Below are 27,768 nucleotides of genomic sequence, written 5' to 3' on the forward strand. Positions count from 1 at the left end.
CGGTGACTCATCTTTTTAATAGAAAATAACGCATGGCTACAAGCGTGCCTGAGGGGGAGAGGCGAAGGGAGGGAAAGGGGGAGAGGCGAAGGGAGGGAAAGGGGGAGACGCGGAGGAGAGCAAGGGGAGAACACGCTGATGTCACTATATGGATAAAACTAATTGCTAATGAGTCAAATTCGTCAGTATGCAAATTACATGTATTTGCGGTATCTTTGTATCTGGCCCAACAGTAAAGTAGCAGTAAGCAACTACTATCGTCCTACATTATAGTTCAGCTTTTTTTTGTATAGGTATTGAAACAAATAAGATGGCAAGTCAACCCTGTAGGCTATGATTGAAATACAGTTTTATTTAGGATTTTACATGGATTTTACAGACTTACAAGATAGAGGAAGGGGAGGCATAAGGGTTTATTTAAGGATTCAAAGGAAGGACAATACAATTTCAGCTGACACATTACAACAAGTGAAGCTCACACTGACACCAGCGGGAAAACGCATCCTGGCTCTCAGTCTTGCATTATTGTTCTTTCACATGGAAAATTAAAGAATGAATGCACATTATTTAACACTAAAATCAGAGAGCTTACAGATGAGTTGACAACAATGAGGCAAAGTATTTACAGTAGGAGAGAAACCATACCGTAACAGTGCATCATTTTGCATTGATCATTTGATTGACTATTCCACAAATTCTGAATGAATTTTGCCACATCCCGCATATAAGGAATCTATACAGTGCAGATGCATATTTACACCACAGTAATAATTCATACTAATTTGTACAGTGTACATACTGTACACCATGGAATGGTATATCAGGGCCAAAAGGGAGAGTGGTTCACCTCAAAGTAGTGCTCAGCAAATCGTTTTTTTTTTTAGGTCGGTTCAGTTTTTGAAAAATAATAATGTTTTTGTTTTTGTACAATAAATGCATTATGTGGGTTCAATGCTGCAACACAGAATAAAACAATTGATGGTAGTGACTGCCCATTACTATTCTTTATTGGGCTCTAGCCATCATTTATTCACATTACTTTACTTAACTAAAATATTTTGCTTGTATAAATTACATATTTGTTTTTAGTACACTTTTAGAAAAAAAAGGTGCTATCTAGAACCTTAAAGGGTTTTTTGGCTGTCCCCATAGGAGAACCCTTTGAAGAACCCTTTTTGGTTCCAGGTAGAACTCTTTTGGGTTCCATGTAGAACCCTTTGCACAGACGGTTCTACCTGGAACCCAAAAGCATTCTACCTGGAACCAAAAAGGGTTCCGCCTGGAACCAAAAAGGATTCTACCTGGAACCAAAAAGGATTCTACCTGGAACCAAAAATGGTTCTCGTATAGGGACAACCAAACAGCCCTTTTGGAACCCTTTTTTCTAAGATTGTATGATGATGACTTCATTATATCATTAATAAAACCCCAATGATGGTAGTGACCCCAATCAATTAGATGTTTTGTTGGGTAGAGATACCTCTCTCTCCCTCTCTTGTCTCTCTATCGCTCTGCTCTTTCTCGCTGGGTCAGTCTGCCGGCCCCTCAGTCTTGCCCGGCAAGAACCAATGATAACAGGCAGCTGTAGGGGCAATGGATTCTGGTTTTAACTATGAGTTTGACACATTGCGATAGAGGACTCATCTTTGTATCTATGCTATTATAGTCTCTGTGGCAGCATGGGCAGCGCCATTGAGGCAACCTCCATTTTGAAGTAGTAAATTTTCTTATTCACGATTGGCTGAACCCTCCTGATGACTCGGTTGGACATGACTCCAACTGGGCCACCAGGAGGGATCAGCCAATGAATTTGGAAGTCCCACCCAGTTGACTACATTAAAATGGTGGAAGACTTCAATGGTGCTGCCCATGCTAATACAGCCTTTTGGCACTCCTTTTGGCCACTAGAGGCCTCTATCATTCTCTATGATTGGACAACATCTCCCAGAGAGAAATCTCTAGAGATACGGCACAAACCGCGCTTTGAGCACACAGAAAAAAATGTAAATAAAAGGAATTAAAATAATTGAACTGACATTGATCAATTAGTTATTTAAAAAATGAAAATAAACCTACATTTCGGTTAATCACTCAGCACTACCGCAAAAGCATGTCATCAGTATCATATGTAAAATGGGTTGTCAAACTCTTGTGTCATCATCTTCCTTCCAAGCTCTTCAAACCTTTGGATAAGTTACTGAACATTCAGATAAATAACTTCAGACTGTTACATGTACAATGCATAGAGAGCAGACCCTCATGCCTGGAGCAGATTCTGAACGTAGATAGATAGATAGATAAGGTGATAGATTGGACCTAATGGAGAAATTAAACATAAGGGCAAAGACAGTTATTCTAAATGCTAATGTTTTCATTTTTTTTTGCTTAATCTACCCACATAGATCTCCTTGAAAGAGTATATGGGAGTATCCATTGAGGCTAAAAGTCTGCCACACAGGCTTTTAGTACTTTCCTATTTGCTTTTCTGTTGATGTGGCTATTTATAGCATTGCCTCTGAAGAAATAGCATTCTCCCCAAAAGAGAACAGAGGAATGAATAGTTGAGATGGAGTGAAGTAAAGTAACATTGTTTGTATTGATATGCTATTACATTGTCTATTGTGCAAAGTCAGACTAGCCTTGTTCCAGATCTGCTTGTTCGCTTGTCAACTTTGTTACTGTCAATGGATGACAATGAGTTGGCATGCTAGCACAAACAGACACATGTGCTAGAGTCAGACTGTCCATTGTATAGTTTGAATGGGAACTTTTTTTTAAATCGCAACATACTCATAATTGTATAAACCCAGCAATATAATGGCATTGCATAGAAACATAGACCATTGCTGAGAGGCAACACAAAAGCATAAATATTACTGTAAACATGTTATAAATATGCATGACACAAAAATGTGTGTTTCAAAACTTGACCTTTGGTGGGCGGACTATGCAAACAAGACAGGTGAAGTATGTGTTTGATTATGCTTCTGAAATACCAAACACATGATTGAACAGTGCTATTTGGGACCGTTACACAAAAAATCTGAATTACAAAATAACTGATTTATCCAATAGTGAATCTCCTCTCTGTCAAACATATGCTGAAAAGTAAAACAGTTGAACACTCTCTCATTGCACTCTTATTCAAGTTTCATTCAAAATAATAAAATAAATAGAACACAGATCATTTGAATAAATAAAGAAATGCATTAATTAATAAATAACTACCTAGACAAATAAATATGACAACCTAGCAGCTACTAAAACAGTGTAACGATTTTGTAAACTCACATAGTTTAGCTTCACTAGAGGAGCTGTTATGAAGACAGACATTTTTATGAAAACCCACTTTTTCAGCCCTTCCGTGCAGTGGTTTGATCATTCACCATCATCTTATAAGGAATTACATTTCAATTGTTTTCCACTTGATTAGAGGATACATAAATCTGAGCTGATAGGCAGTTTGTTTGGCATCGTGACTTCCTCCCCCTCCTCCTCTTCCTCCACCTTCTCATCATTTCTCAGAGGCATGTTTTTGCTCCACATTGTTAAGAGCTGAGATCAGAGAAGCAATACACCTTTTCCTATGTTCCTGAAAAACCCTCCCTCTCACCCTCCCTCTGTCCCCAAAACAACTTTGTAGTGCACATCCCAGATCTGAAATGAAATGGTCGGAAACTTAAGAGTTGTTATAAAATAAGAGTTTATCAGAGGGTTAAATTGAACAATGCTCCTCCATCCTTCGTTTCAGACACAGACGTCAGAGGAAGAGTGTCACAAGGAAAAACAGTCTCTGGCCATTTTGAATGCTAATGCATGACGAGGACACAGCGGACTGAAAAAAACTAACCAAAGAAAACAAACAATCTATTTCCAGTGGTTTCTGTCTTCAATACATCATGGACAAGATAACTGCCTCTATTCAAGACATCGTTGAACAAATAATGACACAAAAAAAAATACACTTACTTGAAGGGTCTGGCTCAGGCATCTAACACAAAAAATACGCAAAGAGATGAAAACATTACTTCATACTTCTGCTGGGAGATTGGGAAATAATGCAGTCTCCTCTGTAACCTCCTCAGTCTGTTAAAAACTCAGTGCCGGTTCTTGCCCTTGCTGTAACCGTCCAACGAGTCATAGCTGCGACTCCGGCTCTGACTGCGGTTCCGGCGACCAAAGATGGAGTTCCAAGAGGAGCTGCGACTGTAGCTCCGGTAGGAGAAGTAGCTCCTACTCCTACTTCTTCCTCGGCTCCTGCTCCTACTCCTACTCCTTGAACTACTGAGGCAGAGGCCAGGACTGGGCCTAGGGCTGCGACTCCGTGTGAAGAGGCTGCTCCAAGAGGATACACTGGTAGAGCGACTGCTGGATGAAGGACTGGGCCGGAAGTAGGGGATTGGTCTCTTCCTGGCACTATGGGAAATCAGGAAGGTATGGTTAGCATTAAAGAGATTGTGTGAATCAATATATCAAGAGTAAGTAATTTAAGTCCCAAAGCAATCAATTGCTGATAAAGTTTTAAAAAAACATTGTGGTGTCATTCAGAATGCTTAATTGGATATTGATGCCAAACCATACATTATTGTTAACATGCAGTACAAGGGGCCTAAGTATTCATGCCTGGATTGCTATGTTACACTTTCTTCACAAAATTGTATTTCAGCTCGTGTTCATGTCAGGATAAACTTCTTTAAGATATAGCATTACTGTCACACCTCGAAACAACATTATGCCTGCAACATTTCAATGCATAATCATGAGCACAACTGTTTCATCTAGCTGTCTCGCTTTATCCATTGTAGCTTGTTTAGACTAGTAGAACATGTATCAGGTAAATGGCCTTCTTTTCACAGCACAGTCCGCCAAAAGTCTCAGAGGCAAACTGGAGGCCATTGTCGAAGGTTAAAAGAAGAGGGACTCTGCTGCGGGAAAACCATTGTTGAGTCCGTGGTTTGAGTAAATAAGTTGATACAAAGTCAAATTAAAGAGTTATGGTGCACGAATGAAAGAATGCATGTATTGTAAGAAATGTGAAAGTGTATCAGACAGAGAGAGAAAAGGATACCTAGTTATCCTCCTGGCTTCCAGGTGACTGGGTGAATCTCTTCTCCTTTTCCTCATTGGAGAGTAGGACCTGCGTCTATGCCTCTTCCCGCTTCGCTTCTGACTGCTGTGCTTCACATCCTTCTCACAGGAGCTGGGGTCCCTCTTCTTCTCTCGAATCCTATGTTAGATGGCAAAAGAAGTACAGTAAGGCATCACTCATAAGCAATTCTGTAATTCAGACACATTTTAAACCCACGACACTTGCACATCCTGCTATCATTATGCCAGAAGTAGTTAGTTGAGCAAGTAGATAGGTGAAACATGTTTTACCTCTCTTTACTGTATCTGGAGTAGCTTCCTCTGGACCTTCCACTGCCCTCACTACATTTCCTTCTCAAACCAGAGTAGCTTGGTGAACGGGAGTACGACCTTAAGACAAGCAGAACAGATTTACTTCAACGGTGCTCAGCGAATCCCACATATTTCAAGTGGCTGTTTAAGGTATCAGTGAAGTACATTAGAACATTAAAACCTGAATGAAACCAACCTGGCAGATGACAGTGATCGGCTTCGAGAGTAGCGTCCGGAGTGTCTTGAGCTCCCTGAGGATGTACTTCTGCTGCTCGACGAGTTGGCTCTAGTCCGCTTACGTGAAGAGGCCACCATCCTCAAAGGAGAGAGAGAAGAGACTGTCTTCTGAGGTCTCCCCATCTTGGCCCCACATACTGAGGTTGTTATCGGCTCACTGCAACAATAACAGTGGAATTACACCAATGTATCAATTTCTGCTGCAATTGTAAAAATATGTTGATGTCCTCCTTACAGTATGTACATGGCTGGCTTAAATTAAGGAACATTTCTGATCTTTGACTTCAAGCAGCACTTTACGTCATCTACAGTATGATATTCCTCAAAGATAGGAAGCCCACCTCTTGCCGTTCCCATTGAAAATGGGAGTAGACAAACCACCTTCCACATGCAGAGGTTTACACAGGGAAGCATAGCTGGTCACAGAGTTCCCAGAGTCGGATGCGTTATCGCCATCTGTAAACTTCAGCTTCTCTGGGGAAGCCGGCGCTTGACACAAGACCTTTTTGTCACCGATGACGTTTGTCCGTGAAATGCTGGTTTTGGTCGACGGTGGTGAAGACGTGTCATTCCCGGAATCGTAATCCTGTGGTCCTTTGCTCTGATTGGTCAGAGTGTGATGGTGATCCACTGTCGTGTTTAAAACCTCACTGCCAGGTTTTGACTGCAAGACCTGTAAACAGACAGAAAGAGGATATTGCTTTACTTCTAGAGATGTTTTGGATAGGTTCAAGCAATTACCTGTACGATGCACTGTGATACTCTACAAAGGCACGTATTTCCCTTCAAAACACAGAGAATAAATTATTATTTTGGGACAGAGAACTTGGAAAGATTAAAGACGTCATGCAAATTTATGGCATGCAAATAAGTTAGAAAGAAAAACAAAACTGAACCAAATAGAAATAAATTAACAAAAAAGGTTTAAAGTAAATTAATTTGGAACTAAAACAAACATATGAAAGGAAGAACAAAAGAACGGAAAAGAAAGAGAGAAACTAATGTGTGAATAAAACTACCAACGGCTTTAGCCAAGTCGACTGAGAGAAAAAGATAGAAGAAAGAAGAAGAAAATAACAAAAAACAATAGCCCCATTACAAAGCCTGTTTTATAGAACATTGAACAAACATCACAAAATGGGTATTATGTAGAAATGAAAAGGATTGCAGACAAAGAGATATCCCATCAGTCTAACTAAGAAAGCCCTCAGAATAGGACAGATGATTGTGCTTTTTCCCTGCAAGAAGAAAATAATTACCCTGCAGCGAACCCTAGGTACAGTAAATCCCTACGTCTGCGGATAGCATCGACTTACCAATCAAGATTTCCTCCTTAAGTAGGTAAGGTGTAAGAAAAAGGGAAGAGCGGGCAACATAAGTGCATCATTAGAGTTGAAAATTGCAAGAAAAAGACAACAACCCTCTCTTCAAACCCAGAGCCAGTTAGACTGTTATTGGCATGTTTCTTTTTGTTCCCCTAAGTGTGATTGTTTAGGCGTTTTCTTGGGGCTAGAAGCCCATAACAAGTTTCTATTATGCACTCAATCTGGAATAGTTACACCGCATGTCTGTAAGGCCTTTTATTACAAACTAAATCTACTTTAGAATAGGTATTCAAACCACCTTTGTAAACTACACTGTAGCTTTTTCATTTTTTTTACTAAAGTAAGTGAGTTCGTTTTACTCTAAAATAGCAAGAGTGGTTGCTGTCAATGAGGACTATACAGAAATGCTAGAAATGTTTTCCTGCGGAATGAAACTCATGGGAAATAAGATACTAAATGATTGAATGTTTAGCGAAAGTAAATTCCCTCCGAACAGATTATAATCTCTCTTTACCTTTCAATTGCAAATTATTTGTAGTAGATTACTTAAACTCTGCCTGCCCTAAGTCTTTTTCAGATAATCGAGTCCCCGGTCTGCAACATCAGACCAGATTAAAACTGAAAACCCCAGGGGAAACATCAAAACCAAACCATCCGTCACAGGCTACTGACAAATATGCTTCAACCTATCCAATCTTGTTCCTCAATCTTCCTAATACCCACATAGTTTAGCTTCACTAGGATCTGTTATGAAGACAAAATGCTTTCCTGGACATTTTAATTAAAAAAAAAAAAATTCTGCCCTTCTGTGCAGTGGTTTGATCATTCAACATAAGCGAAAACAAGCATATAAAACAGTATTTGCATTAATTAAAAAAAAATTCTAACGTAAGGCTACTATTATACTATGAGTATTTCAGTGTCAACCTGGTTGATTAACAATATTGGGCTGTTAACGGCTTAGTTTTTTATATAAACAAATGTGGGACACAAAAAAATGCAGTGTAGAACACCACTGCCCATCATGCATTGCTCTAATAACTTTCAAAAGATTGTTCCTAAGTTTGCCCCCAGCAAATAATGAATTCTAAAGACCAATTATGAAATAGTTTTTCTGTTCCTTTTTATATAACTACAGAAAGGACTATACTTTCACTGATGATTAATTCACTTAAAACCTGTGAAAATATATTCTATGAAAGAGTTAGTTTATATAGGTTCCTGCAACAATATTACTTTAATTCAATTAAATCCTGTATAAAATGAATACAAAAAGTGATAAACATAGTAAAATGATATTAGATAACCAGTTGTAGAAACCCCTCTCAGAAAAAAGGTTTGAGTTTAGAATACAAAGCATGCGTCAACATAGGCCTAGTTTATTACATTTAAATTACAAAACCTGTGGTTTGCGATTTAAAAAATGTGGGGTGTAATTAGCATAATTTAATGATCACTGGAGAGAAATGGAATGTATTTCATGCCTCAGCAAGCATGAGACAATGAGTCAACGGACGGAGCTGAGCTGGGTTTCAAATCCAAGCAGTTTCAAGTAATAAAGAGAGAAACGGCACTTGGCAAAGTTAGATGTTGCCAACGTCCTATTTCGGATCTGAAATACCTGATCAATTACTATCAACCAAGACATAGTTTCTAATACTGCTACAGTGCAGGGCCAATAGCAATTCATAAACAGTCAATAAGAGTATTGTTTTGATGACAACAATTAGTGATGGGCTTGAGCTCAGGAAAAACAGCTGAATTCAAGAAACAATGAACTGCTACAGTATGTGTTGTAATCTTGCCTGCAGTCATTGTGCTGATCATTTCATCTCACTCTTGCCCCATTAGCTTTTCACAAAACAGCTTGAATGCGTCCTCGGCACATTATCAATATCTGCCTACCTCCAGCAAGTTCCTCGGGTGCTGTTTCTGCTATGTTTGTATTTATTTGATGGTGTTGGTTAGATAAAATGGAAAAACAAGAACAGATGACATTACCGCTAAATGTGGCGTTCATAGAAAAGAGGTAAGGAAACAACATGATTCAGACAGGCCATGTAAAATCTATTTGATTCTGAAGTGATTGGAATTCACCCACAAAGGACCAAATTGAATTCAAAAGACCATATCTTCCAAAAATACAATGAATATCTGTGCTATATGTGTGTTTTTATACAGCACAGTATTTCTGATAGCCATTTTTGATCTTGGGGGAGGACACGGTCCGTTTGCTTTGAATACATTTTTATATTTGTTATAAATTCAACTGTTTTCGAGATACTGAGGCAGTTTTACATGGCCTTATAATAGAGTAATAAAAACTACACCACTGGTACATTTGTTAAGGCTCAGAATCCCGATGAACACTTACAGTGCCAGTAGAAAGGACGGAGCGAAAGATTGGAGTCGTTTTACAGACTGACTTGGCGGCGGACCCCCACTCAAACCCTCTGTGGTCCAGGTGCGCTGTACTAGGGTCCTCCCTCTGGGCTGCTAGGCCTCCCAACACAGGGTGATTCACTGATTTGTGCAGATGATGGCTGTGGACACAGATAAGGAGTTAAGGAGTTAAAACCTCACTACTTCATCATAGTCCCGTGTGGCTCAGTTGGTAGAGCATGGTGTTTGCAACGCCAGGGTTGTGGGTTTGATTCCCACGGGGGACCAGTACGAAATAAATAAATAAAAATAAAATAATAATGTATGCACTCACTGTAAGTTGCTCTGGATAAGAGCGTCTGCTAAATGACTAAAATGTAAATCAAGCAAAACTTGCTTGCCAGCTGACAGAATTTTCTGGCCACAATTGTCTGGCCAAAATTGCCATCTGTGTGTGTTAGGGATAGGTTAGGACAAAACTGTTTACTCAAAATAGCACTTATTGTGCAGCGTTGAGAATACACATTTGGCCTCATGTATTCACTAGGTCAATGTTTACTGTTTGAACAACTGTATTCAAATTGACTTCAAATGCGATTTCCCCTCATCTTGTGATGAAAGTTGTTTCACCAACCAACCAAAATGATGTTGTAACTGGTTATGGCCTACTTTGCCATTGTAAAAACTGTGTAGGGACAGGGGGACAGAGGGCCAGCTCAGAATATACCCCAGACTGTACAGGAGAACCAGGCAGCAGCCTCATAGTGAATGTGATCTAAGGCTGAACAGGGATCAACCCTTATCTGATTACAGACTAATGCCTGCATCAGCTTGTGTGTGTGTGTGTGTGTGTGTGTGTGTGTGTGTGTGTGTGTGTGTGTGCTTGTGCGTGTGTGTCGGCTTGGCAGAGCTCAGACAAACCGGCTTGATATATAGCCTTACCCTCCGACACAGGCAAACACTGCTAGCACAGATACTGCCACCAGCCGAGCTAAGGGGAAGGAGAACTTACACAGCCAGCCTTGCCAAACCATGGCATTTCACATTTGAAAACTAGCTAGAGCTAGAGCTGTGAACACGATCCTGGAGAACTCAGTGGGGTTTTATTGGTGGACTTGACGGTTATACAATTCCAAAATAGTTATACAGTTCTGGAATGCAGTTGGTGTATAATTGTTTTCCAGGCGACAGTTGGTATGGAATCCCTGGGTATTGAAAATGATTCTGATTGTTCCCCCCTTGTCTCCCCCTACGACAGAGGATGTATCCCAAATGGCACCCTATTCCCTATATAGTAGTGCACTATATGGGGTCAAAATGTGTGCACTATAAAGGGTATAGAGTGCCATTTGCGACGCAAACAGACTCTCGGTACCTTTCAGTGGAGCACGGTCGGTCGGGGTAAAGCTTGCCGCTATTCAATTTCAGTAATGATTTCCTCTGCTGAATATCCCAGGGAAACTCCCAATAATGGAGAGATCCAGAAGGGATTTAAAAGCAATCATCTCTGGTTTAAGATTATTTCAATTTGAAACCTTTGGCTCTCAATTCTGTCTCCCCATGTTACCAGTGTGAATGAATGAGAGAATGAATGGATGAATTCATTAATTCATTAATGAATGAGGGGTGTATGTATGAAAGAGTGGATTATGTCAGATGATGAGTTAATTATTGTAGTGCAGTGGTGACACTAAGGGAGGTCTAATAGAATTGTTCTGTCTGTCTCTGAGGATTCAGATGATGAAAATGAAATGATTTATTGTCAGACTACAGTCATATTGAAACTTAACGCAGGCTACAACCTAATGGAAGAGTCAAATGCAAAAACTAAACTGCTGGCCCAAATAATTTAGAACCTATCCTATCACCTAACCAATCACCTCAAAATCGTAACTCTAGTCCACACCAATTGCAATATTAATCCGCCAAATCCATCAAACTCTATCAGCGCCACCGCAACACAGCCCGATCTCAGCCTCTAATTGAGTGGGCATTGATCTGTGGATGCCGTTTCCCAGCCGTTTCCTGTGAAGATGTGATAAGGAGGCTACCGCTACACCCGTTACTCATTCCTATGATCAGACAGTCACCTCTGGCATCAGTCATCACTGTGGCATGACCAGACCAGACCAGGCAGGATGCCCGGGGCTGAAAAGATAAATGGCGGCTTCCGTCGCAGTGTGTGTGTGTTGAGGCTAGGCCTTACCTCCTCTCGGTGCTGGAGGAGCGCCAGGTGGAACTCTCTGACTCTGACCTCTGGTAGCGTCGTCTTCGCTTCGTGTGACTCCGTGAGCTGGAAGAGTAAATGAGAGGAGGGAAGATAGACCAGGGAATGAGTATTTTCTTAGTAAGGAAGAAATGGCCAAATGTTGCTGTGATGGATATTGCACTTGCTTACTCCTCCATATTCTGCTTCCCTGATTACTGCCACCAAATCAATACATTTCATATAAAGAAGACAAAATATTGTGGTGGAAGAAGGACAAAAGAAAAAGAAAGAGAAGGGAGCACAAGATAAAAAAGGAGATGGAAAGGCAGAGAGGAGAATAAATAAATAAATATATATATATTTTTAAAGGCAGTGGTCTGACATTCTGTAAGCAGTCACAACGTCTGAACCTCGTTCTATGTTCAGCAACGACGATCGGCTCTGCTTTGCTCACTGCAGCAGAATTATAAATGTTGTCGGTTCATAGCGTGAAATTGGTTTCTCTTACTCTCTTTTGGTAAATTTTTCTCTTTCATTGTGTTTCTTGCTTTCAATCGTGTTTTTCGCTTTCAGAATGGGTGCTTTCATGGTGCTTTCAGTTTCAGAACACAAAATCAGTGCAGTTTCATCCATACTAGTTGCTTCTCAACATTAATCTAAAGCTCTGAATTGATGGAAAATTACATCAACCAACCTTTTTTTGTGCTTTCGATCACCCTTCCTCTTATGTTTCAAGCTTGAAGAGCTGTGCTTTGTCTTTTTAGAGGTATACCTGGAAAAGAGAAACAAAAACAAAACGTTGTGTGTTCATCTATTTCCTTGACAGAACAGCATACCATTGAAACTTCTGCTTCACTCAAATCTCATATTCTACATTTTATAGTGTTTGCCAAAGTAATCTTGTAATGCCAGGCTCATGCTGTCTTCTGGTGAAAAAGATCAAAGGTACAATTTCAATACAGATCAACAACAACATTACATAGAAAGTAGCTACCTGTGGCGTTTGCTTTTCTTCGCGCTCTTCTTCTTCTTCTTCTTCTTCTTCTTCTTCCTCCTCACCGGTGACAGGCTGTAGGACGGAGACCTATGACAAAAACCACATAAACAGTTATGACCGCACACATACAAACACACGCACAAACAATAGACCCTTCCACCGGGCCACCAGAGTGCTGGTTCCTTTTATGTACGGACCTTTTCCTCTTCCTCTTTCTCTCCGATTTCCTTTTCTTTTTCTTCCCTTTGGGAGCGTGGGGCCAAGGGGAGAGATCGTCATCAAATGACACACTGGAACAGGAGACAGAGAGACAGAAGACAGGGATTGTTGACATAGTAAATATTTAGTGATGACAGCATTGCCAATGCACTATTTTCATGGTCATGTACAGGAATGTCAAAAATATTTTATTTGGTAGCACATTATGTGATTTATAAGGCGCCTCCAATGTCAGTCATAGCCACAGCACTCCTCAGCAGTCAAGACTAGTGGCACATAAAAAAAAAAATGTGGCCGAACGGGGTATTACAACTTCACAACTTCCAGAGCCCAAAGCAATCAATTAAGTTAGGGAGTAGTACCTTTTTAGCCCTGATGAATTCTGAGCTTTACATTCCTGCCAAGACCTTACAGGCATGGCATAGGGGCCCTCTTGCTCTCTCTACTTAGCTCTCTCTCAAATAAATTTCTCGCTTTCCCTCCCTTTCTCACTCTCCATCCCCTCTTTTTCCCTCTCCCGCTCACTCTCTCTCTCTTGCTTTTTCACTCTGTTTTCCTCCCTCTCACCCACCCTTCTCTCCACCTCCCACCCTTTCTCCCTCCCTCCCCCTCACTCACTCTCTATCTCCAGCCAAGTAGTCTCTCTCTCTCTCTCTCTCTCTCTCTCTCTCTCTCTCTCTCTCTCTCTCTCTCTCTCTCTCTCTCTCTCTCTCTCTCTCTCTCTCTCTCTCTCTCTCTCTCTCTCTCTCTCTCTCTCTCTCTCTCTCTCTCTCTCTCTCTCTCTCTCTCTCTCTCTCTCTCTCTCTCTCTCTCTCTCTCTCTCTCTCCCCTAGGCATTGTCTTTCCACCCAGAGCCTTTTAATTAGTCAATAAAGATGGAACTGTTGTCGGAGACCATCTGCCTCTCAGGATGAATGCTCCTGAAAGGTCCACTTCATTTGCTCTCTGCAAATGGCTAATGCGTCAGGGCGACGAGGCCCTTTTAAGCACTACAGACTCCTTAAATTGGCCTTTCAGGTAGAGATAGAGGTAGATGGTAGAAGGGAGGGAGAGGGGGAGGGAGTGTGAGAGAGATACAGAGAGCGAGGGAGGGAGTGAGAGAGAAATATAGAGAGAGGGAGAGACGGTAAAGAAGGGAGGAATTGTGAGAGAGCGATAGAGAGAAGCGTGAGAGAGAGAGAGATGCCTAGGAAAGGGCCGTTAACTGCAATTTATTTGGGCAGCCTTGCCTTGGCTTCAATAATGAGGTAGAAAATGAGCATTATCTGGGTGTCTGGAGGAGATGAAATTAGATGGTTAAATTATGTAGGACTCGCTGAGTCGTAAATATGTCTGGCAAACAAGGTGGAGCTGAGAGAGACTGCAGTCACAGGTGAGCCACTGTTAATCACGCACAGGCACGGACACACACACACACAGGCACGTACGCATACATGCCCATTTGCCAACACAATTCCATACGCACAAAAAATATATTTCTCTAAAATGTTTTGCACAAATTTGTTTACATCCTTGTTAGTGAGCATTTCTCCTTTTCCAAGATAGTCCATCCTCCTGACAGGTGTGGCATATCAAGGAGCTGATTAAACCGCATGATCATTACACAGGTGCACCTTGTGCTGGGGACAATAAAAGGCCACTCTAAAATTTGAATTTTTGTCACACAACACAATACCACAGATGTCAAGTTTTGAGGGAGTGTGCATTTGGCATGCTGACGGCAGGAATGTCCACCAGAGCTGTAACCAGATAATTGAATGTTAATTTCTCTACCATAAGGCGCCTCCAATGTCATTTTAGGGAATTTGTCAGTACGTCCAATCAGCCTCACAACCACATGTATGGCATTGTGTGGGCAAGAAGTTTACTGATGTCAACCATGTGAACAGTGCCCCATGGTGGAGGGTGGGGTTATGGTATGGGCAGGCATACGCTACGGACAACAAACACAATTGCATTTTATCAATGGCAATTTGAATGCACAGAGATACCGTGACGAGATCCTAAGGCCCGTTGTCGTGCCATTCATCCCCCACCATCACCTCATGTTTCAGCATGATAATGCATGGCTCTATCAACAAGGATCTGTGCCAGTTCCCGCCAATATCCAGCAACTTCGCACAGCCATTGAAGAGGAGTGGGACAACATTCCACAGGACACAATCAACAGCCTAATCAACTCTATGTGAAGGAGATGTGTTGTGCTGCATGAGGCAAATGCTGGTCACATCAGATACTTACTGTTTTTTTTTATCCACGCCCCTTCCTTTTCTGTGACCAACAGATGTATATCATCTTTGAAATTGTTACATGTTGCGTTTATATTTTTGTTCAGTATAGATGTGAAATATGTCAAGTGTGTGATCAGATTTGTCAAAACACTGTTGATTTACAAATTAGCTCCCTTTTACATCACCTACTGAATAGTGTAAACACATGTAGTCTAACAGCATCTGAGTGGCTCCAAACATCATGCTGCGGTGCAACAGAGCACTCAGCGAGCAACTGAGGGATATAATAGAGACATAAATGCCACTCCAGCAGAAAACCCATTAGATCATATGACAACACAGTGTGTGTGTGTGTGTGTGTGTGTGTGTGTGTGTGTGTGTGTGTGTGTGTGTGTGTGTGTGTGTGTGTGTGTGTGTGTGTGTGTGTGTGTGTGTGTGTGTGTGTGTGTGTGTGTGTGTGTGTGTGTGTGTGTGTTTTTGTGTGACCGACTGCAGTCTATATCGTTCCTTCTCTCAGATGAAAACGTATGTGGGCAGACAATATCTCCCCATCCTTCCCTCCGGGAATGCCTAGCCTTGCTGTGTCTGTCCGTTTAGTACACTCGTGCAACCGTACACACACATACACGGACAAACGCACACACACCATTCCAAGTAGATGGAACGCGGCCGTCTGTCTCGCCATAATAAACGATGTCGGTTGGAGGCTGCATTGGATAGCATTAAATAGTAGCAGCTGAAATACATTAAGGGCTGATTATAGGGAAGGAACCCAAGTACTGTCTCGGTAATGAGAAAGCTTTGTTACTCATTAACACTTCTCTCCCACTAACTCCATCCCTGCAGAAGAAAGAAATCATTTGCATCTCGCTCAGTAGTAAAAATTAGGAGGGAAGTTAACCTTAACCACTGATCTACAGTAAGATTAATTATCATCCACCGTATGGTTAAGGTTAGGATTGGGGACTGATAATCTAATCCTAGACTTGTAGTTAAGTGTAATTTCTGGTTTGGCACTGAGGGAGGATATGGTGATTGAATAAAATAAAAATGGATGAAAAACTCATGTTCCCTTCCACTGTAGCAACTGTAGTTACTTCGTCCTTGAGGATCAACAGTTAATCAAAATGTACAGTTGAAGTCGGAAGTTTACATACACCTTTGCCAAATACATTTCAACTCAGTTTTTCACAATTCCTGGCAAATGTCAGAATAATAGTAGAGAGAATGATTTATTTCAGCTTTTATTTCTTTCATCACATTCCTGGTGGGTCAGAAGTTTACATACACTCAATTAGTATTTGGAAGCATTGTCTTTAAATTGTTTAACTTGGGTCAAACGGTTCAGGTAGCCTTCCACAAGCTTCCCGTAATAAGTTGGGTGAATTTTGGCCTATTCCTCCTGACAGAGCTGGTGTAACTGAGTCAGGTTTGTAGTCCTCCTTGCTCGCACACACTTTTTCAGTTCTGCCCACAAATTTTCTATAGGATTGAGGTCAGGGCTTTGTGATGGCCACTCCAATACCTTGACTTTGTTGTCCTTGAGCCATATCGCCACAACTTTGGAAATATACTTGGGGTCATTGTCCATTTGGATGAACCATTTGCGACCAAGCTTGAACTTCCTGACTGATGTCTTCAGATGTTGCTTCAATATATCTACATCATTTTGCTTCCTCATGATGCCATCTATTTTGCGAAGTGCACCAGTCCCTCCTGCAGCAAAGCACCCCCACAACATGCTGCTGCCACCCCCATGCTTCACGGTTGGGATGGTCTTCTTCGGCTTTCAAGCCTATCCCCTTTTTACTCCAAACATAACAATGGTCATTATGGCCAAAGAGCTCTATTTTTGTTTCATCAGACCAGAGGACATTTCTCCAAAAAGTAGGATCTTTGTCCCCCATGTGCAGTTGCAAACCGTAGTCTTGCTTTTTTATGGCGGTTTTGGAGCAGTGGCTTCTTCCTTGCTGAGCGGCCTTTCAGGTTAGCATCTTCACAAGGTCCTTTGCTGTTGTTCTGGGATTTATTTGCACTTTTCGCAGTACGTTCATCTCTAGGAGACAGAAAACGTCTCCTTCCTGAGCGGTATGATGGCTGCGTGGTCCCATGGTGTTTATACTTGCGTACTGTTGTTTGTACAGATGAACGTGGTACCTTCAGGCATTTGGAAATTGCTCCCAAGGATGAATCAGACTTGTGGAGGTCTGTAATCAATTGTTGGAAAAATGTATTGTGTCATGCACAAAGTAGATGTCTTAACCGACTTGCCAAAACTATAGTTTGTTAACAAGAAATTTGTGGACTGGTTGAAAAACGAGTTTTAATGACTCCAACCTAAGTGTATGTAAACTTCCGACTTCAACTGTAGCTAGCTATATGTATATCATTAGCAGCTAGCTAGCCATCAACAGAAATAACAGCAGTCAGAGCTCATTTCCACAGACTGTCACTGTTCCAACAGATTTTTCGGAGGTAAGTTGGTCGATGTCAGTCAGCAGTTTTGCCGTCGTAGCTCTGTGTATTTCCTGCATGTTCCCGGGCTACCCCTGCTCCCCGCTGTGTGATGTTTGCTGGTGCGGTGGGGTGGGACTCTAATGATTGTGGTGTCAGGTTTGGTTTTAGCTTCTGTCCTCTCTCCTCAGCGCTTTGACCTTCAGGGCACAGTCGGGATAAACAGGCCTCTGATGGAGGCCATTACTTCTAGCTGTCAGATACTGATGCACACAGCCAGGGCAAGGTTTATAGCCGCTCCCTATTCCCGGGAAGCAATGTGGTGAGAGGTCCACAACTACACTGTTTATACCTATCCAGACTACTGGTGCGGTTTACAACTGGTCCAGATTCCCTCCCTAGCCTTTCCCCTTGGCCCTTCCCTTAAATGCAAGGTGGAAGCAATATGGTGAAAGCACCATCACTACACTGCTTATACCTATCCAGACCCTTCAGATGGGCAAACATTGTAAGGTTAGGGCCAAGGGAAGGGGAAGGGGTAGGAAGTGAATTGGGACTGCCCGTGTGTTACTTCTAGCTGTCAGCTATTGATGCACAGGCATGATATAGCTGCCTGGTTGCCCAATAAAAACACTCAATACAGAAGCAGGGATAGCTAAGGCCAAGGCTTTTTATTAGCCGTTACTAGGGCCAGGAGTTTTTCCTCCTGACCAGGACAAACTCCTGACCATAGTTATTACGCAAAACACAGTTTGCTCTTTTTAAAGTCAAGTTCTTAACCACAGCCCTACAAAGTGCTTTTATCCATACTCTTCTCATGTGTAAAAGGCGTGATCATAATCGTCAGAAGCACATCAGAGACTCCTTTTTCTCTTTATGTTAAGCTTTAAACCAAAGTGCAGCTGCAGCTGTTCTTTAAAGTTCAACGAGCCAGTCTATGATTTCCAGTGCTTATGATCCCGGGAACACTTAAGATGTCTTCTCCCGTGTTTTACATATCGACTACCGCCTCCAGCTGTATTACCATGCCAGCTTTGAAGGTGTCTGAAAACTTATTCCAGCTGTAAAATATCTGACGAAATTGATTTTCTCACCTTAAAATGACTTGGCAAAGGATTCTGTATGCTTCCCAAATGGGGCCATATTCCCTATATCAGGTTTCTCCAACTGGCGTCCCACGGGCCAAATTTAAGCAACACATAATAAAAAAAAATATATGATCGTATACAAACGTTATCAAGGTTTGAAATTCTTATGTTTTAGTCAAATATTATATCTGTTTGGGCTTCTTGCAGTCAATTTGCAATCTACAAATGATTTGTTATTATGTTCCGGCCCCATGAGCATCCGCACAATAAAAAAATCGTCCCGTGGCTGTATCTAGTTAATGATCCCTGCCCTATTTAGTTCACCACTTTTGAATAGGGCCCATAGGGCTCTGGGTCAAAAGTAGGGCACTATTGGGAATAGGGTGCCATTTGGGAGGTACACACTATTCTTGAGGTGTGAAGGAAAGGAAACTAGTGGGTTGGATGGTGGTGGGTAGAGAGGGTAGGGCGTGTAGGGGGTGTCCATGAAAGGGGGGAACCGACTGTCACTGGGCTCAAAATATTTCACAACACCTTTGTGTTTTGCACTGTGCCGGTGCTGATAACAATGTTTACGTCCCTCTCAGCACGACGCACCAGGAAGCTGAGATTACCTCTGTCTTCAGACAGAGACTGGGTCTGCGTCCCACCTTATTCCCTATATAATACACTTCTTTTGGTCAAAAGTAGTGCAAAATGTAAGGAACAGCATGCCCTTTGGGACGTAGACAGGGAGAGAATCCCCCAAGGTGTATTCTGGATATTCGTAGCTTTATCCCCCATGCAACACTTGATCACAAACAAGGCTGTTCAAACGTTTGTGCCAAAGAAAGCTGGATAACATTGTGTAAAAAGTGGAAGGCAAATGTTTAATTCTCAAACCTCCTTATCATCTACAAAGACCGTTCACCTTCAAAGACTTCCCTTCGTCACCATTTGAAATGCTGAAATAGAAGTGGCAAGAGCTTGAAATTGTTCACCCCCCCCATCCCAAATTGAAATTGAGCCCCCATACAAGCTATGCTGAAGCAATGCTTGTACAATCCAGTCATTTATTTGGTGGAGCTGCGACTGCAAGACAGAGAGGCACTCACCACCGCGTCCGATGATAGCTGCTATGTTTGTGTCGTCCTATGTCTCTGATGCATCCATTTCTATCTGTGGTTGTGTCCACCTTGGTGTCCGCTACCTCCCCTTTTCTCTCGTCGGCTTTGAGTGGCTGGCAGGTTGTTGTCTCCGTGCTGTGGATTGATAGAAAAAAAAGAAGAATGGATTTAGTTCTCTCTCTCTCTCTCTCTCTCTCTCTCTCTCTCTCTCTCTCTCTCTCTCTCTCTCTCTCTCTCTCTCTCTCTCTCTCTCTCTCTCTCTCTCTCTCTCTCTCTCTCTCTCTCTCTCTCTCTCTCTCTCTCTCTCTCTCTCTCTCTCTCTCTCTCTCTCTCTCTCTCTCTCTCTCTCTCTCTCTCTCTCTCTCTCTCTCTCTCTCTCTCTCTGTGTGTTGTTGTCAGCTGCACGTGACTCTCTGGAACACATTCCATTTGAAATATTCTCAGAATACAAACTGTTAACTGTTTTCATTATACAGTTTGAAATGCATTGATGCATCACTAGGGCCTATTTTATTTCTCCTCCTTTCAGTCACTCCACAGGATGTTTTTATTTCTATTTTTCCCACCCAGACCCTGGCTATGTACTAAATGGCACCCTATTCCCTATATAGTGCACTACTTTTGAACCAGAGCCCCATGGGCTCTACAGCACCTGGAGGTCAGCTAGAGGCCAGCTATTCTCCATTCAAATGAGCTGTCAGTTGAAATGCCGTTATTTACATGCTTCAGTTGACCTGACATCCTCTGAAATTATTTTCTGCATCTCGAGGTCTCGAGGTTGGCAGGCGTAGCAATGGGGAGGCAGAGCTCCTTGAGTTTGTCCTTCCATAGGGGTGAAGAAACTATCGCTTATACTCATTGCATAGTAGCAACTATCAGACCCAAAAGCTAAAACAATTCAATCACATTTTATCCCTGTGCTATATTACTATGCTCTATTACTCACAGGTTTACCACTTCATTCTCCCAACATGTAGAATGGAAACAGTGTAATGGAAATAACACCAGTAATGAATGAATATAACAGCATTCCACTACATGCATTTCCATTTAACAATGCACTTAACTATGGACGATCATGATTTGGACACAAAGCTACTGTACCGTTTCCTATGCAATTTTGTATTAAAGTCATATGAAAATGATTTAGCCTTTTTTGCATTGACTCCTACAGTCTTGGCTTCATCACAATATCAAACCTATGTAATATGACTGTCCAGATAATAGTACACTACTTTCCCATAGGGCTCTGGTCAGAAGTACCACACTATATAGGGAATAGGGTGACATTTGAGACACAGACTTCTCTGTGCCCTTTCCTTATTACCATACTGTGTTTTAGTCATGGGAGATTGAAGCGTAATTATACATCTTCCTCCTTTCGAGCGTCTCTGTCTGATTGTAATGAGAAGATAATCAGGAGCTGAGATTAAGACTTGATTGCCTCCTCTCCCTCCGCTCAGAGCTTTCTGCTTTCTCTCTCTCTCCCACCTCGGTATTATAGACTGAGGGCCACACACACACAGAAAAGAAACACACACACTCACAAGCAATTACACATGAGCGAGTGTACACGTACACACATGTAGGCACGCACACCGTCTGTACGGCCTGTAGTGTCAAACTAATAATGTAAAAGTGCAGGCTGTCTCCATTAAAGGTGATGGGTGAAATGAAGACAGCTAACGCTTGCTGGGTTGGGTGATTAACATGATCAAGGAATCAAGGGAAGGAGACTGAGGCTGATAGAGGAAATGAATATTTCAATACGCACTAGATGATGATTAATTTATTTTTTATTCTGTTAGGAGAAAAAGTAGACCCTATCTGTTCTCTAGATTGCTTTTGGCATTGACGTCATGGACCAGTTTTTATTCCGAAGGCGCTGTGATGGAATATCTTTCCAGATTTGTCTTGTATTTGAAGAGGAATTATGTGGCCTGTAATCCTTGGAAATTCTGACAGAACCTGAATTTGTTTACTCTGAGGCAGGTAGAAGACGGGTACAGGTGTGGAATCTTAATTTGTTGGTGTGGTATCTTAAATGAGCCTCCTGATTCACATAAATTCACTGAAAACACAAATTCCTCTTTCTCTCTCGCTCTCTCAAACCAGACAGAATAAATGTCCTACTACTGTACGTCCTACTACTGCGACATTCAAATGTACCAAAAAATATCTCAAATGTCGCCATACACATCAACAATCGTCATTTTATATAGCTTACTAACACAAGATAGATATTGGTCTCCACTACGACATACAGTGCCTTCGGAAATTATTCAGACCCCATGACTTTTTCCACATTTTGTTACGTTAGAGCCTTATTCTTAAATGGATTACATTTTCTTTTAAATCATCATCAATTTACACACAATACCCCATAATGACAAAGCAAAAACAGTTAAAAAAAAACAGAAATGCCTTATTTACATAAGTATTCAGACCCTTTACTATGAGACTCGAAATTGAGCTCAGGCGCATCCTGTTTCCATTGATCATCCTTGAGATATTTCTACAACTTGATTGGAGTCCACCTGTGGTAAATTCTATTAATTGGACATGATTTAGAAAGGCACACACCTGTCTATATAAGGTCCCAAGGTTGACAGTGCATGTCAGAGCAAAAACCAAGCCATGAGGTTGAAGGAATTGTCTGTAGAGCTCCAAGATAGGATTGTGTGGAGGCACACATCTGGGGAAGGGTACAGTACCAAAACATTTATGCAGCATTGAACACAGTGGCCCCCATCATTCTTAAATGGAAGATGTTTGGCACCACCAAGACTCTTCCTAGAGCTGGCCGGGCTCTAAACAGAGTCTAGAAAACATTAGGAACACCTGCTCTGTTCATGATATACTGTAGACTGATCAGGTGAATCCAGGTGAAAGCTATTATCCCTTATTGATGTCATGGAGACAGGTTAAAGAATCATTTTTAAGCTTTGAGAGAATTGAGACAAGGATTGTGTATGTGTGCCATTCAGAGGGTGAATGGGCAAAACAAAAGATTTAAGTGCCTTTGAACAGGGTATGGTAGTAGGTGCCAGGCACACGGGTTTGAGTGTGTCAAGAACTGCAACGCTGTTGCAAAGCCTGTGTGTATCAAGAATGGGCCATCACCTAAAGGACATCCAGACAACTTGACACAACTGGGGGAAGCATTGGAGTCAACATGGGCCAGCATCCCTGTGGAACGCTTATGACACCTTGTAGAGTCTATGCCCCGACGAATTGAGGCTGTTCTGAGGGTTAAACGGGGTGCAACTCAATATTAGGAAGGTGTTCCTAATGTTTTGTACATTAAGTGTAGCTTACTGTAGCCTATCAAAACACTTTTTCCAGTAGGAATGATCCGTTTTTTTTTTTTTATATAATCAAATCCTCCTGCTGCAGGACTATTTTTCTTCTGCGACAAAACTGGTCAAATTAAGATCCAATATCTGTAAGAGGAGTTATACGTTGGACAGGAGTCGGTCAAAACCTGTAATAAGGTGAAAACTGTTTAGGGGTTAATCAAATAGGGAAGTAAGGAACAATAAAAAGGTTCTTATGCCATGCATGAAGAGCTATATTTTCTTTAATGTAGATATCCAACATGACCCACCCTCATAATTAGAAAGAATACCCTGACAGAGATGGTATTACAAAGGTATGTCAGTTTTGGATCATACATTCCCTCAAGACATTCGTTTTCCCAAATAAAGATGAACACAATCATCTTTTTCTGCTTGACATCCTATCATACTAATGATATACTCAAATTATATTCTGTATTCTTAATTTGAGCCAGTTTGATACAGCAGGAAAAGAATCCTGCAGCAAAAGGAAATATCAGGAATCAAGGTAAGACTCAAGTGCAGACTGTGTGAAGTAACAATGTTTATTGTAACCACAGGGGCAGGCAAACGACAGGTCAAGGCAGGCAGGAGTTGATAATCCAGAGCAGAGCCCAAGGTACAGGCAGGCTCAGGTCAGGCAGAGGTCGGTAATCCAGAGGTGGAGCAAAGATACCGGACGTCAGGCAGGCTCAGGGTCAGAGAGAGGCATTGGTCAGGCGGACGGGTAAAGGGTCTGGACAGGCAAAGGTCAAAAACCAGGAGGATGAGAAAAAGAGAGACTAGGGACAAACAAGAGCTGAGACAAAACACTGGTAGGCTTGAACAAACAAGACAAACTGGCAACATACAGACAGAAAACACAGGTATAAATACACAGGGGATAATGGGGAAGATGGGCGACACCTGGAATGGGGTGGAAACAACCACAAGGACAGGTGAAATAGATCAGGGTGTGACAGAAAATGTGAATTATTATCTAGATTATAATTCATGAACATCTTTTGTAGGTGTTGATCCATTTTTTCGTTTGGAAAAATCAAGTCTGACATTTTCAATGGAAATTACAAACGTTAAAAGCCAATTTAAACCTTGAATACACTACTGCTGTGCTGGAAAATTCTCAGCAACAAAAATGTTATCAAATTAAGATCCTACATATACATTCCCAAATAAAGATGAACACAGTCATCCTATCATACTAATGACATACTCTAATGATATTCTATATAATCATATGCAATCTCTGCTTTTGTGGAACACTTATAGAAGGACTATAACCAGGCTGACTGTGGCTTAGCTTTGTTGTTGTCTTTATCAGAGTGACTCATGCTTCCTGGAACAGTGGCACAGGCCCCTGTGCTCTGTTGCTTTGTTATGTAGTACTGCTGCTATTGTGGTGTATCATGTGGAAGAGGGGGAAAGCAACAACAGATGGAGCAGAATCTACATTACAAACAGGAGAGAGGAGCTTAAAGGGGGCATTACTTTCACCTCAGCAAACTCCCCAGGGTCAGAGAGAGAGAGAGAGACAGAGAGAGAGAGCAAAAGAGTGTGTATGAAGGGGGAGGCTTCAGGGGATGAGGTGTGTGCATGCATTCTTACATGCCCGTTAATGCATTATTGCGTCTGTGTACAGAAATTAACAATATATTACAGTGTATTATTCTATAAGTAAATCTATGACACTCCATTTAGTATGATATATTACGTTATGTTACATTATGAATGGAATAGCAGTAGTGCAATATCATATGCTTTATAGGGCATATAGTGTCATACGTCTTACCCGGTCGTGCAATACGAATTGGAAGTATTTTATCATACATCCTGGGGATGTATAGTAGTATATGTCTTGCTCTGAGACAAGGTTGCTTTTGCGCCATAATATCAAAGGAGAATTACGGGGAGAATTTACATCTGTGGTTAGGAGAACTAATGACAAAGGTTAGGATAATTTATGTTGAAGCTTAGAAGAACTAAAATGACAAAGGTTAGGTGAATTTATGTAGCAGTTTAAGGTGAACTGGGTTAAGTTTAGAATAAGGGTTAGCGAAAGGGTTTGCTAAAATGTCCCCGACTCGAACACGCAACCTTTGCTAGACGGTCGCGGATTACGCACACCCATCCTTCCTGACCAACCTCCCTACTTTCGTTTCTGTCTAAAGTAACTAGACCATTAGTACGTATCATCCATCTTGGAGTTGCTCAGAAATATGTAAATTATGTTTCGTATGGCTCTGAGGCCAGGCTTGTGCATGCATGCATAGACACACTCACGCATGCACGCAAACACACACACACACAGTATCTCTAATGACGGTGTGAAAAAAATTCTATAATGAAATAGTAAATCAGATTTGTACGCCACTCTGCAAGAAAAGCTGACATAATTGCCTCCTGCATCGGTGTGTGTCTATTTCTCTCTTTCCTTCCCTCTGCACAGACACTTCCAAATGGAGTGTTTACACAAAACGTGAAGGAAAAAAGGGCGAGATGGTAGATGGGAGCAGCGTGGAGCGGAGTTTTGAATGGAGCCTCCACAAGGATGTAACAAAGAGGGATTCTGATTCTAGACCAGCATTATGTTCCAACTTCCATCCCTTCCACTACTGATGCCCTGCTGTGACTGGATACAGTCTTCCAAGTACAGTAGGACTTACAGCATTTTATGCCCCCCAGGCTTTGTGAGTACTGTGTATGTTTCTTTTGTAGGCCTACTCTTAACCGGTATGGTGTGCCGAGATGAATCGTGGATGTAAGATTCCATTCAGTCCTTCTCATCCACTTCTCATGGTCACTGTGAAGGGATGTGCGTTCTATTTTGCAAGATGTGGGTAATTATGGCTGCCATGCAAGCCATGTGCACACGGGGATGCACACACACACACACACTGTAAAGGAGTTACTGTGAATTTGACAGTAACCTACAGGCAGCTGAGTGGCAAGTAAAATTCTGTATTTCATATTTCAGTACACTGTACAGTGATATAAATACGGAATCAAAGCAAGTACTGTGTAATGACACACAGTACAATACCGTAAAATGTACTGTATTATACGGTAGAAAAGTAAACGCTACCATAGTTGGTATGAATTAATTAATAAATTAAATTCATTGAGGGGGAGGGGTTTGTATTTCGCAAAATTTTACTGTAATTACAAGGGATTGACGCAAGCAGGCAGGTTGGCTGCCAGGTAAAGTGTTCACAGATTACAGCATATTAATGAGGCCTTAACAAAGGCTTCCAAACTAGCAGCTTCTACAGGGCAAAACAGATCAAAAGGACATGGCAAAATGCTCAACCAAGGTTTAAGACTTGCTGCAATTCCAGTCTATCCCCCATACATTTTATATTGATGGGGCACTAAAACCACATAGAAGTTAAATTGGTACAGCATTCCTACTCACAGGTGCAACAAGTATAGCCTATTGCAAAGCACACCTCAAAATATTTTGATGCACCAGAAACAAAAATACCAAGCACCCACTAGTGGTCTAAAGGTTTTTGGTGCACCAAAGATGCGGTATGGTACTGTATTCTGCAGGATGGAATTACAGTACCATTCCAAATACAGCAATTCTTTCCCCATGCACAATATTTTCCACAGGGCACCATCATTTACAGTATGCTGCAGTAAAATGTTTCAGATTATTTTACTGTTGACTATACCCAAATTACCATATAAATTAAAGTTTATTAAAGTTTTAGTTTTAGTTTCAGTGCACATCTACAGGAGACATACTGCCATTGCCAAGAAGACCTGTGCGTGTCTAATAGAGCTTTAATAGAGGAGATGCCAGGAAGGATCGATACATCTAGCCTCAAACAGGAAGGGAAAACAGGAAAAACAAGATGGTGGATCAATAAATTAAACAACACGACCACAGCCGGTCAGGGAGAGGGCAAGTCAAAGGAGATGTCAACATTTGGATTATGGTCCTCCTCATTGACATTGACATAGTACATGTAGGTTAAACAGTCGATTTAGGCAGAGAAAACAAACATGGTGTGACAGGAACCCATCCTGCATACAAAATGGTGGTCTGAGAATTATTAGTGACATTCACTTTATCAGTGAATGATCAGTGACTTTGGGGGAGCCTTGGTACAGTGGTCTCATAAACAAATCACTCTGTCTGAGTCAGTAATGGAAACTCAGATAGAGAAGCCCACTGTTCATGTACTATTACCTTGAAACCACAGTGGAGATGGGGGAAAAAGGGACTTGGAGGGATATGTTCAAATATAGAGTACATACCACCTAGCATACCACTTACAGTAGAATTACTTATGGTGCTTTCGGAAAGTATTCAGACCCTTTGACTTTTTCCGCATTATGTTACTTTATAGCCTTATTCTAAAATGTATTAAATTGTTTCCCCCCCTCATCAATCTACACACAATAACCCATACTGACAAAGCAAAAACAGGTTTTTATAAATGTTTGCAAATTTATTTAAAAAAAAATCTGAAATATCACATTTACATAGGTATTGAGACCCTTTACTCAGTACTTTGTTGAAGCACCTTTGGCAGCGATTACAGCCTCAAATCTCTTTAGGTAATTGCATATTTACCTGATTTGTTTGATATTAATAGTTAGCAATTAATACTTAACAAATAGGAGGATATTTCTGTCCTGTTAGTGTCTGTGTTTTTATGGTCTCCACTCTAGTTCCCTGCAGTTAATCTGGGCTTATGGTCACCAGAAATGGCTTGAGCTGACAAACGAGTTAAAGACTGCATTACATAGACAAGATGTGGTGGGTGTAACTGA

At 41.4% G+C, this 27,768-nt stretch overlaps 1 protein-coding gene across 1 annotated transcript in view; it reads right to left on the minus strand.

Moving 5' to 3' along the window:
* Nucleotides 1-332: 332 nt before the first annotated feature.
* Nucleotides 333-27,768, minus strand: part of LOC106584910 (serine/arginine repetitive matrix protein 4) — an 88,590-nt gene continuing 61,154 nt past the window's right edge. The window contains exons 2-12 of the mRNA XM_014170576.2: nt 19,637-19,783; nt 12,748-12,840; nt 12,548-12,637; nt 12,248-12,325; nt 11,551-11,637; nt 9,337-9,505; nt 5,979-6,310; nt 5,597-5,794; nt 5,380-5,478; nt 5,069-5,227; nt 333-4,416 (exon numbers count right to left, since the gene is read on the minus strand). Coding sequence (XP_014026051.1) covers nt 4,098-4,416; nt 5,069-5,227; nt 5,380-5,478; nt 5,597-5,794; nt 5,979-6,310; nt 9,337-9,505; nt 11,551-11,637; nt 12,248-12,325; nt 12,548-12,637; nt 12,748-12,840; nt 19,637-19,783 — 1,771 coding nt within the window. The 3' untranslated portion in view covers nt 333-4,097. The remainder of the gene's footprint in view (nt 4,417-5,068; nt 5,228-5,379; nt 5,479-5,596; nt 5,795-5,978; nt 6,311-9,336; nt 9,506-11,550; nt 11,638-12,247; nt 12,326-12,547; nt 12,638-12,747; nt 12,841-19,636; nt 19,784-27,768) is intronic.

The sequence above is a fragment of the Salmo salar genome, chromosome ssa24 (genome assembly GCF_905237065.1).
Source record: "Salmo salar chromosome ssa24, Ssal_v3.1, whole genome shotgun sequence".
Lineage (NCBI taxonomy): Eukaryota > Metazoa > Chordata > Actinopteri > Salmoniformes > Salmonidae > Salmo > Salmo salar.